Here is a 14,803-nt window from a genome sequence, read left to right on the forward strand (position 1 = left end):
GAGAGCTGGCTTTTTTCTCTGTCTGTAGTTCCAGAGAGCTTCTGCATCCTGCTTAAAAAGCAAAAACAGACAAATATTTAACTTCTTTGGACCTGGTGTTGGCTCTGACACGTGCTGAGTAGTACTTCAATCTATTAAACAGGTTTCAGTGAAGTTGCCATCTGAGTGCAGCACTGCTAAAGCTGAGTAAGGGTCAGCACAAAGGCTTTGGAGGAGAAAAAGAGGGGAGAGAGAATTGACAATCACTGATAGGAAAGTTGCTGAATTTGCCCTAAAATATAAACTTTGCCTCATGGCTTATTTCTTAGAAACTCTTTCTTCTTGATCCATGGCTGCTTCACGTGGGACCTGGCTTTCCTGTTCTTAAGGAAATTTAGTATCTTACTGATTCATCTAACACTTGCACAACTAAATGCCTCATTTGTAAACTGTCACTAGACCTCTCTGCCTTTCTAGGGATAACCACTCTGCTTTGGGTATATCTTCTTCGCTACATTGTATTATGAAGGCATGTGGAGATACCTCCTAAATGCAAATTTGTCCCTACTGAATGAAAAGGAAAAGGGGTTAAAAGGAAAGGAAACAGGAAAACTCTCTTTCCTAAAGCAAGTCCTCAAACTGTCAGGATAGGTGAGTTTTGACAGGGGGCAGGAGGAAGAAAAAGGAAGTGGAAACAAATGAAAATACTTGGATGAAACTGATTCTGACCAAGGTACATTGTTTGACCCTATAATAATATGGTGACAAACAATTTATCAATTTACTCCTTGTGAGATGAGACTACCTTCTTCTTATCCCACAGGGTTGTTTTTTTTGTAGTGGCAGTTTAATTAAAAGCAGGTCTGATATTACATTTTTAAAGAACAGTGTTGCCTCATTAAAAAGTCATCAAAAATCCACTAACCAACTAATAATCTACACTTCACAGCTAGGAAGTTTCATAAAATTGTAATGGCTCAAGAATACCTGGGAGTAAAAAATAATTGGGACTGAAAAAAAGAGAACTGGGAAGGGAGAGTGGCTGTATGCCCCACAGACTAATTGTACAGACACTGTGAGTATTTACCCTGTGCATTTCTATGTGGTTTGAGAGGAAATCAACATTGTCCTCAATGGGAAACTGAGGCAGAGAAAGTTTGGTACCAGTCCTGATAAAGCACTGGCCCAGAGTTTCACTCCAGATGAGACAATGTGCAGTGTCTCCAGCCTGGTTCTCTGTTTGAAATGATGAAGATTTAGCTCTCGTATTTTTCATAGGATCAAATTGTTATATAAGCTGGTAGAAGTAAGGGGGTGTAGGAGTGTTTATATAATGTCCCTCATTATGTTCAGTCCAGGTAGTTTCCAAAATCTATAAAGCATCCACTGTCTAAATCTGCTGCATCCTTAACTAAACCCTCTGTACTGCAATTGATCACATGGGTAGACTGCTTATGAGAGGAGTCCTGCTGAAGCCATGAGGACTTCTTGCAAGCACAGCAGGCAATTTAAAAAGAGGTCTGAAATGTGCTCTGATAAAGTGATGATATAATTGGAGCCCACTGGGAAAACCCAGCAAAGAACAGAAGGGTTTTTTTCTTTCCTTTTTCTCTTTTACTCTTCTACTCCTACTCTACTCTGATGGGACCTAATGGAGATGTTGCATGTCATGGAAACATCCCTTTTATGTCCATGATGAATCATAGGCAGGAACTACACTGGGTGCTAGCAGGGCAGGCAATATTCAAAATCAACACTGCCAGATAAAAACACTTTTATTCCGTTATTCTAATTTTTTATTTTTTTTTTTAATGCCAAGACAATTAATGATGTTTCAATGATTACGGTTTCCCTTGCTCACAAACTGTATACTAATACAGCAATAAGTCAACTGCACCACAGCTTCCTGGTTGCTGAAAGTCTACAAAATGGTAATATTAAACTAGAACGCATAGGAAATAGCAATGAAGACACACTAAATAACTAGCAAGACAAAACAAAGCAACTCTGGAGAACTTCAGAGAAGTGAGATATGTGTTTTAATTACAGCTTCTTGTATTGGGCAGGAAATCACTGTAACCATTTTCAAGTTTTGTGGAAACTGTGAGAATGTCTTGAGTTTTCTTTCATATTGTAGCTTTTAATGTCAGTAGACACCCTTTTGGCTATTTTGATTCAGAAATTTAATTCATAAGATTAATAGATTCGGGAGTTACAGGTTTTCCTTAGCACTTTCCAAAGTATTGGCTGTATTTTTGCTGTTCTTGCAGTCTTCCCTTCAGTACTGTTCATGCCTTTTGCTTTCTTTACAATCTATTATTCTGTCCTAACCCTACAACATGTAGCCTTGCCTCTCAGATTGGTTTTTTAGTGTTGTCAGTTCACACTGCAATCCAGCCACACAGAAACAAAGGAATCTTGGCTTCCTTGAGAAGGAACAGTGGACTGTGCTACATCTTAATAGCAGAACAGTAGCAGTAAGAGAATTATCTTTGTATTTCAGAACAGAGAGCCAAGACAGCAGCATAGCCAATATGCAAGGAACATAAATGCAATAATCATTATATTGTTAAATAGTGTGCTTTGTATACTGCACTCTATATTTTTCCTTGCTGAAATTTAATCACTTTGCAAATGTGGAGAGAAATGTAGGTTTAAGATTCTCACGCTGACTTAACATACCTATGCATTCAGATCCCATTCTGCTTAGTGTTACTTTGCAGAATTACTTCCTTCTAATCCTCCCTCCTCTGAGCCCTTCACAACAGCATGACTGTGCAGGAAAGAACAGGAGCCTGTTCTGAGCCCTGGCTCAGTAGCTGCTGCTAGCCTCACAGCAGCATGGGAAACTCAGGACCAGGGTCTCTCCTCATGGAATCCCACTAGAGACAACAGAAAGCCCAGAGTTAGGCAATTATTTGCTTTTTTTTTTAATTATCTTTGGGAAGATGTATTTCCCAATGTTCTATTTCTCACTCAGAAGTGTCAACTGACCAGAATTACATTCAGGATTCATGCACGCAAGTGTCCTGATAACCTTTTGTGGGACAAAAATGGTAGCAGCAGAGTCAAGCAACTTGAACATATATTTCTAAATGCTTGCATTTGTAGAATTCCAAACTCAAGAAGTGACTGGACATCAAGATGTCACTGTCTGGAATGTTTTGACATTACTCAGACTTCTGTGTGGCCGTGAACAGAAACAGTCACTTACTTGACATCTATTTAATATGTTCAGAAGTTCATGTCACCTTCTGGTGCCTGTAAGTTGACATCTGTCATTTACAGGTACATTGCTTAGCGTAGTGGCCAAAAAACTAATAAAATACTGAGATGACTGAAAGTAAGGCACTTTTAAACTGTGCACCATTCCCATCTGACACACAAGTTAATCTTTCATAAGGGGAGCAAAAGCTCTGCCTGCTGAAGGTGTGGGCAGACAATACATCTCTTCTGGAGGCAAAGCCAGCGTGCTTCCTGCTCACAGCCTTACAGTCCAATTCAGTGCCAGCACACCCTATTTTTAATCTGCATCCTTTCAGTGACCTAATTTGTATCCTGCCTCATGCAACATTTCAAAACAGAGAGAGTGACAGAATATGATACAGGGGTGGAAATGAGTGTACAGGGAGCTAGCCCTGGTTTTCAGAATATTTCTGAAGTGAACATAAGGAAAGACAGAAAGGGATGAGAGAGAACTCTTAAGTATTCAGGTTCTTCATTGGCATGGAAGAGGCTGAGGAGCCTCAAACATAAAGAACTTGTAAATATATTCAATATTTTAAAAAATACATCTGACTTTTCAGATTAAGATTACACTTTCACTCACCCTAAGAAATGTATAAACAAAAAATAAATATACTTAGTGTATTCAAATAGTCCACAAAAAAGTAAAATGTAGAAGAAGGAAAAGGCCAAAAAGGTAACATTCTATGGTATCATGTGAAGTGAAACTTTTTTTTGTTTTCTGTCCAGTATCTCATCAAAAGCCACAATGTTTACCTACTTAAGTTTCAAAGAGACTGCTATACTATCAAATATTGTACAGAAACCCGTACACTAAAAGATTTTTAGCAAGTTTATGCATTTAAGTGCTTCATTTAGGAAACATTGTCTGTGCAACTACTTCATCTCTTGTTCACATGGCAGAATGATAGTTTTCAACTACACAATGGCATACCACCTTTTGGAGCACAAAATTTCCTCAGTTTGAAAAGATAAACCAATATTATCAAGATTCATGATGTTCACATCTGCAGCAACAAGAATGTGGGGTCTCAGATCCCTTCTGCAAAATTCTGCTGCTTTCTTATTGAGTTATTAAACAGAGTGGTGGTTTTATCACAAAAATGTCAGCTAGGGGCTGGGGACAGGGAGGGACAACTATATTTTTTCATTTGTCTGCTGAAAGGAAGGCACCAGTCAGACACAGGAGTCCTCTCCAGGTACTGTTGTGTTATCCCCACTGTCCAAACATGTTTGTTCTTCTATTCTTCTGGCTTCCTTCACCCTACCCCTTTAGGTAGAGCAGTCTTCCCTCTTCAGTTTTCTCCTCCTAGTTTTCTGGCTATGCAAGACTTCCCCTCAGCCTCTGCTCTGAGCCTTGTCCCTCAGCCTGTCTTTTCCTCAAGTTGTTCCCACCCTCCCTGCCCTCCTGGAGTCCAGTACAGTCTCTGACAGCCTCATCCTGTTCCCACCACTTACCATCAGCAATCTCCTTTCCCAGCCTGCTCAGCAAATCTCCTCCTTGATCAGACATTGGAATGGGCTGCCCAGGGAAGTAGTGGATTCTCCATCCCTGGAGATATTTAAAAAGAGGCTGGATGTGGCACTCAGTGCCATGGTCTGGTAACTGCAGGGGTAGTGGATCAAGGGTTGGACTTGATGATCTCTGAGGTCCCTTCCAACCCAGCCAATTCTATGATTCTCCCACCCTGCCTTGTCACTAAACTTCTTTCTCCATTCTGCACTCACTATCCAGTTTCTCAGATGACATTGCCAGCCCCAGGCCCCCCACCACCCACTGCTTTCCATCCTCACTCAACTCCGTCGCTGTGTCTCCTGTCATTCCCCAAAATGCTTGTCACCTTATCTCATCACCTCCTGCCCTCTGCATTTCAATCAATTTTCTCCCACCTAATGACACCTCTCACAGGTGGGCAGGGAATAAAGTCCTGAGATGCCCAGATCTCCAGCACGTGCAATCAGCAGGGAGTTTTTTTCACAACTCAGCAGACTTTGGACAGATTTTCACCAGGATAACAAGAAGCCTGCTTGACAGAGAGTCAAGCATCCACCATATCTTTAACAGAGTTTGTGCTCTCAGTGCAGAGCATGGCAGGGCTATCAAATGAAAGCTCGCATAATTTTTTTCAGATGTTGAACATAATTCTTTTTCCATTACTGTGGTTCTTAAAGATGGCTACTGTTCAGGCTAAGAAGTTTCAAAAAATTCAGCCTGAGGCAGACATCCAGTGTGGAAAATTTCAGTCCAAGTGTGAGAAAGTTACAACCAACTGAAAACAGGGTCTTATAATGAAAAGTGTCAGACAACATCAGTACTGGAAAGTGCTACCAGCTTGGCCCATAATGCAGGCTTTGTTAAAGACATCACCCAGGCTAACGATTGCTATATCAAGTTATAGGCTAATGCCTTTTGCAACTGCTGAGTTATAAAATCTTTAATGCTCTTTTTGGTTGCAATGGTAAACCTGGCAGCAACTGGGAAATACCCACAAAGCTGGAGAAAAAGTAGAAAATCTGAGGTTTTCTACTGCGGTTAAGTTACAAGACTGGGAACTGCTAAATCTGAATAATATTCTTGGCAATGCCACAGGCTTCCTGTGTGACTTAGGTCTAGCTGAAGGTTAACCTCTTGGTGCCTCAGTTTCCTCACCACATTTTTTGGACAGTGCTTACTTCATTTCCTAGGCAGTGCTGGCATCCTGAGCTGGGTTTCTGCACTTTAATGACGTGATACTCTAATCCTCTGTAATTTTTCAACAGAAGGGAAAAATCAGACTTCTTAGGTTTGAATCTATCAGCTGCATAATGGGAAGAAGCAAGGCAGGATTTACTGGAATAATCCAGAAATTGCGTTTTTGTTGGGCTCCGTCCCCACAAACACATCATCACTGTGTGTCAACCCTGAAATGTCATATAAACAGTGCTTTGCAACTCCTGTAAATGGTTTCCTGACTTTGTTAAAGGAAGTGGGCTGTCTACTTAAAGCTCTTGTCTGGCACAGTGACTAAACCTTACTGCAGAATGCCTTTTTGAAGGTTTGGGTTTGTTTTGAGTTGGAAACATTCCCATAAGCCTCACCAAATAACAAGGCCACAGAATAGAACACACGTCCTTTGATCTTTGGAAGTGCAGAGATGTCTCACCGGTGGATGTAGCCCAGTTCACCTGTACCCTAATGCACTAATGCTGACAGGACTTAGGGGACTAGTTCTGTTGTGTAGTACTGTAAACATTAGTCATAAATACGTCTCGAAAATACTGGGGTAAAAAGCACGGGGAGTTACGGGAGTCTGAATCACATTCAGTTATAAATATCCTGGCTTCAAATTGAAGAGATGCCTTGGCTCAAACTGCCTTGTCTTGATCCCATTGCAGCCTCCTGGATCTCTCAGTCCAGTTCAGGACTCCTTAGCTAGTTACTAAAGGGGAAAAAAAAACCCTATCTTAAGATAACTATTAATGTCAGGTGCAAAACATGTGCATTCTGCAGCCACTCCTGAGACACACAGACGTCTGTATAATTGTTTGCCATGCTGTATTCTTGTTTGTATAAACTTAATTGAACATATTCATACGAAGTACAATTATTCTGACATACTAAGCTACTCTCCATGTGATTAAAAAATAACCGTGTGTCGTGGGAACAGTTAACAAAACTGACAGAATGGAGATAAAAACTGCCTTATGAAAATGCAGAAATTGGCATTTATCTTTCCTGTTATCCCTGTGGGGGACCTTATAACTGATAATGAAAAGATGTCCCTTGAATTGGCATTACTTTTTAATGAGGCTTTTACCCATTGAGTCAGAATCTCTGTTCTATCAATTACAAGCAGAAGAGGCTTCCTAAACCCTGTAACTGTTGAGCACAAGCAGCTTGGAAAGCTGAGCATTCCCAGTCAGTAGTCAGACTTGGGCAGGTCAGCAAGTGTCGGGCTACAGCTGAGTTCAGGATGTTGGTTGACTCTGCAAGCCAAGCATGTGAAGATCCAGCAAGGACATTTGCATATCATGGTGTCAGCTCCTGGGCAGCTCCGTGACGTGTTCTGTGGTGCTTTAATTGTTTACAATCCTCTGGTTAACAAAAAAACAACTAGGACACCCGTTGTGATTACTTGCTGATTATTATTTGGCTCCACAGACACTTCTGCTTTCCTTTTACTCTGACACTTGTCTTCATTCAGGGAGTGAAGTGCCAGATACAAACTGCTGGCTCCTGGGCTCCAGCTCTGACTCACTTGTCCTATCCTGTACTCAGTGGTTCCCATGGTGAAGGGGCTGAACTCTTGTGTTTCAGTAAAAGCCCTTCATCTGTCTAATTACTCATATCCTCCTGAGCTTTTGACCAACAAACCACTCTCGGTTAAAGAAATTTGGCAAATATGATCCATTATCATGGCTGCTGCTGCTTCTGCTCATATGCAGGGCTTTGCTATACATTCAACATGGGAACTGTTTTGTTCTACAACAGGGGGAAACATCTATTTCTGCAAACTGTCACTCAAGGAGCTGTTTTAAACTTGACAGCTCTGAGATTATTTTTATGATAAAACATTAAATCATTGCCAACACAAAGGTGAATGGTTCAAGCTGTCAATCCAAAGTCTCATAACATGCACCAAAATAAGGGGTTCAGGGGGCCAAAGGGGAGCTAAAAAAACATTATTAAAGGTAGAAAATTAAATAATCTAAAGCAAGGAAATTCCACGATTAATTGGTCCCCATCATCTCCCTTTCCTTTTCTAAATTCAGTTGATATTTCTCATCCTTATGGGCCAGGGCATTTCAGCTCTATACTTTATGCTGGTGGCTTTCGATCAGGTAATGTCTGAATATCAAAAGAGACAGGAGAGAAGGAAGCAGAGAAGCTGGCTGGTTTTGTTTTAGTGCCAAAAATGCAACTGAGGACTTTCTCAGGTCCAGAAAGGAACACCCTGTGGTGACAGTGTTACACTGAGAAGCTGTAGTAAGTCGTTCCTGATCATCTGTGTGCTACAGTTTTTCAGAACTTGGCCATTTTGAGGCAGATACTCACAGTCGCATCTGTTACTTAGAAAGGCACTACATCCAAGAGACACTAGAGCTTCTTAGAGGAATATTTGCCAATTATTTTTAAATGGGCAAACCCATTTATTTTTCCCTAGCATTTTTCTTGGAAATTGCTGAATGGTTTGGCTAAAATGTTCCAGAGAGCAAAACCCAGCCTGAGTCAGATAGCATGGAAACTATCATCACTAATGATTGAAGTTTGGCAAGACTGTAAATAGCAGAGTTCAGGTCTCACTACTAGTCAATCTTAATTATAGGTGGGTCTATCAAACCATCCTACATGATAAATGGCCATAACTTCCATTTCACAGCCTGAAAGCCTCTGATCTTTGTGGGAGGCAGGCTGGCAGCAGTGTCCTTTACAGATGGGTGCAGCACGCAAAGGTTCCCCAAGGTCATGCAGTAGCTGCTCTTGGATCTGGGATGACATTCAGGAGGAGCTGACCTCAGATCTCCCCTGTAACCACAGACAGTCCTTGGTTTTGTTTGGCTCAGTAGTGCTTCCTCTCACTCAGTCACATCATTCTTCCATACTTTTCTTAGTTGTTGTCTCTCTCTGACTGCTCTTTCCCTTCTTCTTTTTCCTTGGCTTCCTTTTGTACAGTATTTTATCCTTTACAGTTTCCATTCTGGGAGGCAGTGATGCTGGGCATGTATCCCCTCCCCACAGTCACCCTCTTCACCTCAAGCTTCTTGCCTTCTGGTTGGTCTCAGGAGAAAAAAAAGGAGAGACACTGGGTTGCTTTCTTAGTAGCTGTGGGAAGAAGATCTGAAAGTCTGATCTAGTCTCTGTAGGACTTGTTTATATGTCACATTCCACGTGGTGTAGGAAAGTAATCTTATGTATGTCTGTAACCTCTGGCTGGTGACATTTGGCAGTTACAGTATTCAATTGCACCATATTTATGTTGCCTCAAGCAAGCCTTAATGACAAACGTTTTGATTTTTCCACCAGTGTTCCCAGGAAGTTCACCGTGCCCACATCAGTCAGATCTGAATTATTTAAGCCCTTCCACAAGCCCTTCCTGCTTTTTGGTTAGATTGATGGCGTCTAGGTTGCATGTGAGGTTTTCCAAAGTGATTTCATTTCCTAGTAGGAAACAAGTGTGGGGGTTTGACGTGTGTCCTGAAGGCCAGCCAAGGAAGTGACGCTGGGTGGCAGCTCTCTGTGGGCAGTCCTGGCTGCCAAGACAGAACCAACAGTGAGGGCAGGGCCTGAGCACCCTGAAGGACAGCTTGAGGTGGGCAGCTGATGCTCAGAGAAGCTCTGCCCTTGCTAAAGAAGAGGTCTCCGTTGTTTCCTGCTCCTCAGGGGGTGTTTCATTTTGTGAGCACAGAGACTACCTTTGTGCTGACTTTTGGGGACAAAAAAAAAAAAAAAAAAAAAAAGCTGCTGGCACAAGGTGACCCTTCAGGGTCTTGTAAACCTTAAGAAAATGAAAAATGCAAACAGTGAATTGAATTCAGACAGCCCAGTAATTGCTGGGACTGTGCTGGAGCTAATAAATCCCTAAAAAGCCAAGTTGCAGACCTAGTCAGGTGTTTTGTCACATCACTTACCAGGCAGTAGAAACGCAACAGAGAGCCAGACAAAGTGGCTTTTTCATCCAGGCCAAAGACCATACACAAGCAAATAAAAAACTTCCACACCCATCTGTCATAGAAGCAACATGGCTGCATTTTCTAGGGTGCCACACCAGCATAAATCCTTTTTCTCATAGCCAGTTGTCTGGCTTTTGGTGTCTGTTCAACTACCAGATAGCTGGAAGCCCACTGCATCGTGAGACTGTTTTTCTTTCTGCTTCCTTCCAGAGGAATTGGCAGGAGCACCTGCTAAACCTCCTGGGACCAATGGCAAAGGCTGAAAATTTCAGTCTAAGTGGTCCCTGACTTGTAATATGGAAATAATGGGGAAAAATACACATAGTTTGATAGGCCAGGTGGAAGTGCATGACCTCCAAGTCTTTGTCTCTTCATTACTTTTGCCTAAAAGAAGCTGTGGTAGCAAAGCAGGGCAGGGCTTCCCTCTCGTTCTACCCAAATGTAGCCCAATGGGATGGAGATCTGGACTTCTCAGACCTTTATTAAATCACCAAATGTAACTAGGTTGCCAAGGCCAAGCTTTCAAGCCAGGATCCAAAACATCACAGGACTTGCTTAAAATCACATGGTGTTTCTCAGATGTTTCCTCTGGGAACTGAGTTTTTATTCCATTTTCAAGTGGAAACCAGGAGAAACATACTCATTCTAAAAAAAAAAAAAATAAAAAAATAAGGAACCTAAAAATATTCCATGTGAACACTGGATTCCAAAAGATTAAGAAGAAAACTTTAAGTCATGAATTCTTTCAACTTTCAACTCTGAAAATAACTTATTTTCATTTCAAATCCTTCTAAGGTATAAAAGGAAAATTTTGGATAAAGCAACTCTGACTCATTCTAACACATTTCATCTTCATTCATGCATACTTTAGACTCAGACTAAAGAACTTGTATTGCAAAGCCTCATGTGTGTTTGTGTGTTTTGTTTTTTGTTTTTTTACCTTCACAGCTTTTTTTGGGAAATACCTCAATGAATACAATGGCAGCTACATCCCTCCTGGGTGGAGAGAATGGATTGGATTAGTGAAGAACTCTCGCTTCTATAATTACACAATTTCTCGCAATGGTAACAAAGAGAAGCATGGATTTGATTATGCAAAGGTATTTCCCAGACACCTAAATGCTCCATCATTAATCCATATAAAAATCACTTTCAGAGTATTAAATAACCATGTGATTAATTAATTAACCAACTGCAACCAATAAATTGAGATGTCATTATCTCTCCAGGGCACTGCAGATCAATTTCTGTGTGAGGGCATTAATTGCGCAAAGGAAGAAAAATTCCAGGGGCTCTTCAGTGCAGCCTGGTGATTCCTCCCTCCTTCTCTCCCTCTCTCTGCTAAAAGGGATGGTTTGGTGGCAGAAGCAAATAGTATATAGAGTCCTTCCCCCCAAATAATTGTGGCCCCTGCACTATGAACTGTAAAGCTAGCTGGGTGTTGTTAGTTATTACCAATGTAAGAAACCTCCGTTAATGTTGTTCTCCATGGCAACAGTGCACACCAAAAAAAAAAAAAAAAAAAAAAAAAGCCTCTGTGCCTGTGGTGTCTGCTTCTCAGTATGACTGTGAGAATAGATAAGTGCGAGAACATGGCCTTTGGAAAACCTCAGAGCTTGTTTATGCTCTCAACAAAGTTTGGAAAGTATGCCAAGGTGACCTGCCCACTGCTGTGGAGTTTCTCGGAAAAGCTTGGGGGTGCAGATCGCAGACTTTCCAGCCTACAGAAAGCAATCTGGAATTTCCTCAAACTGTAGCTCACAGAAGATGATACAGATGTTGCAGCTATGGTTTCTGACCCATGTAATGAGATTTTATTGGAAGCTCACAATGCTTGTTTCTGATTTCCCCACCCACAGAAATTACATGATACTAATTATATATTTATATAGATGGGGGCCAGGGGGGGAGCAGGGAAAGATAAAATAAGGAATAGTGGTTGGTTATACATTCCTTACACAACCTGTGTACGTAGCTAGAATAAATAGGCAAATAGGAGGTGAGAAGATCCTTTGGCAGAATAATCATACAGGCATTTCACTTAACAGGCCACAAAACCAGAAATTATCACAACTTCCCTGTCTTGTGCTTCTTGCCCATTTTGTACACCAAAATGTCCCTCGCTGTCTTTTCCTTATCCCTCATATCCCTGTAAGAACTGTAGAAGCCAGGGTTGCCATGTGTGCTCCCAGCATGCTAGAGGAGAGGGGAAGGGGCAGGGGGACAGGGAGCGAGTGAGCGAGGAGGTCACAGCTGGTTGCCTTGTCCTAACACCGAGATGTGACACAGACCTTGTCCCTCAGGCTCTGCTTTTGCAGCTGTTCAGGGCCTCGAATCCACAACATATGATTAGTCATGCCTGGAAGTGCTTGAAATTACAAACATTGTCTCAGCACTTTCTCAATGAAGCCAGGACTAGACCTCCAGGCCAACAGTGAATACTCCAAGGTGGCAGGTGGTTTAATTTAAGTTTTCATCCTTTTTTTTTTTTTTTTTTTTTTTTTTTTAGTTCCATTTCCTCCCTTCGCCTTGTAGGCTTCCATTTGCCACCTTGGCTGTGGGTTAAGCCAGTTTATTAGCGAGTCACAACCTTAATCTCAGCAGCTGCACTGCTTAAAGTTGCACAATTAAATGAACAGACCCTGCAGGAATTCAACTACTGCCTGCATTCACATTTGCAGTTTCTTTGATAAAGATTTTTGCAGTCTGTTGCCTTTTGGAGCTTTCTTCCACTTTGTGCATATGCAAAAGTATATGCTGAACAAAGAGCATGCAAGAAATGTTGATGTAAAGAGAGTCAGTGATGTCTTGCAGTTAGAAGCCATTACTTCGTGGAAGTCTTTTATCAGTGAAATTCAAGAAACATATCTTGTCAGTATAGCCTGTCATTTTAAATTTTATTTAGCGTTATATTACAAAATCTGGCAATCATATTTACTTAATGCCTTTTATTGTATTTGATTTGCAAAATACTCTCTGATTTTATGAGGCATCACCTGCTTAAGAAAATAAGTATTGCTCAGTCTCCCTCTTGCTCCCTGGAATCATACATCTCTTTGATGTTATATTTTTACTTCCTGATCTTAGCTTTAACAAGGACTTGGAAATAGCATAATAACATGATAGTATGTGATGTGATCTAATTAATCATGCACTTTGTAATTTTTGCATTGTGTTAATCATATGTTCCAGGACTACTTCACAGACCTAATCACTAATGAGAGCATTAATTACTTCAGAATGTCTAAGAGGATATATCCCCATAGACCCATAATGATGGTCATCAGCCACGCTGCACCCCATGGCCCCGAGGATTCGGCACCACAGTTCTCAGAGCTCTACCCCAATGCTTCACAGCATATGTAAGTCAAAATACCACACTGCCAGACCCACTTCTTGTAGCTGCTTGTTCTGGGTTATTTTTTTTTATGGAGACATTTCAGGAAAAGAGAATTCCAATATAACTCATAGTATGCAGTGAATATTTGCTTGTTTCTTTTGCTGTGTGTGCTCCTTTCAGGGAGGAGAGTGACAGCTCTGACTATTATTAAAGCAGAGAGAAGCTCTTTTCCTCCTGGGAAGTTGTGGGAGATTAAAAGGTCAGTATTTGGCTTTGTAAGGGCAGCTTCTTACAATACCCTGAAAATATGTAGACACAGGTCAGGATCTGTTGGAAAGATATTACTTCCTTCATCTTCCTTTAAGATATGTGCTTCCTGGGCTCTAACTAACTAACATCAAGAGTAAAAACAGTCTTTTGTAGCTTTTGAGTGCACCAGATTTGTTTATAGACTAGATACTGGAAGATTCCCAAAATAGCCTAATAGACTTCATTTTTAAACAACTTGCTTAAGCTTTCCTGGTGATTATACTATAATATATATATATATATTAAAAAAATAGTAAAAATCAAAACAAAACAAAAACCAACCCTCCTCATCTTGTTTCTGGAACTGAAGCCAAATTTAAGTAAAAATCTAAGGATAGTCCTGGATTTCACATCTTGCTTTATACCCTGAATATTCTGAGTCCTTTTCCTCATAGAGAGGTGTTAGGGAAGCTTACCATCTCCCTTCTGTCTGCCGTGGGCATGTGGATCACTCTTCCCATTCATGTTTAAACAGTGTCTTTGAGGCTCCTTCCACACAGAGAAAGCATCATAAAATGTCTTAGCTGGATTGTGCATTAATTTGGATTCTAAAAATGAGGAGCTTCACTACACTGCAGAAAAGGTCTGTGGTCTACAAACTGCATTTTGGACACTGCATTGGCTGACACGCAAGGATATGTTTGGTACTTACATTAACTAGTTTAGAATTGCAAGTAGCAGCAGTTGCTGTATAAACTGATCATTAGCTGGGCCCAGAAAAGGAATAGCTGTACATGACACATGGGTAAATATTTATTAGTTTCTATTTTTGTGTCCTCTTACTGGCTGCTACTTTCTAGATATACCACTTTTCCTGACGTTACAATCTTAACTGTATTTTTTTTATCCTACATTCTCAACACTTCCACATTCCTGACACTAAACTTTGCAAGTTATGCAAAGCAGTCAGCAATGTTTCATGGTTATTTAGATGTTCAGGATAATTCCTGCCTGTATACAAGAAGTGATGAGATTGATATTTTAGTGTGTAAATAAGCACTTGAAAAGGTAGATGGTTCTGAAGTAATCATCCTGAAGAATTATCATCACATTATTGTAGCCTAGTGAAAAATATGATATACTTAAAAACATGGAAACTGTCATATTGAGTTTTATGAAAGATCTCTCCAACTCAGTATCTGGAATTATGTCCTTCAGATGAAATCTGCCAGGAATGCTTACAGAGAGAAAAAAAAACCCAGGCAAGATTCCTTTTCCTTGTTTTTCTAGCCTCTGAAAACCACCAGTTCAGTTGAAGATTCCAAACCACTGTGCCTT

General features: G+C 40.8%; 1 protein-coding gene across 1 annotated transcript in view; it reads left to right on the forward strand.

Moving 5' to 3' along the window:
• SULF1 (sulfatase 1) overlaps positions 1-14,803 on the forward strand; it is a 121,471-nt gene that overhangs the window by 63,991 nt on the left and 42,677 nt on the right. Inside the window, exons 7-8 of the mRNA XM_030446242.1 lie at positions 10,825-10,976; positions 13,069-13,238. Coding sequence (XP_030302102.1) covers positions 10,825-10,976; positions 13,069-13,238 — 322 coding nt within the window. The remainder of the gene's footprint in view (positions 1-10,824; positions 10,977-13,068; positions 13,239-14,803) is intronic.

The sequence above is a fragment of the Calypte anna genome, chromosome 2 (genome assembly GCF_003957555.1).
Source record: "Calypte anna isolate BGI_N300 chromosome 2, bCalAnn1_v1.p, whole genome shotgun sequence".
Lineage (NCBI taxonomy): Eukaryota > Metazoa > Chordata > Aves > Apodiformes > Trochilidae > Calypte > Calypte anna.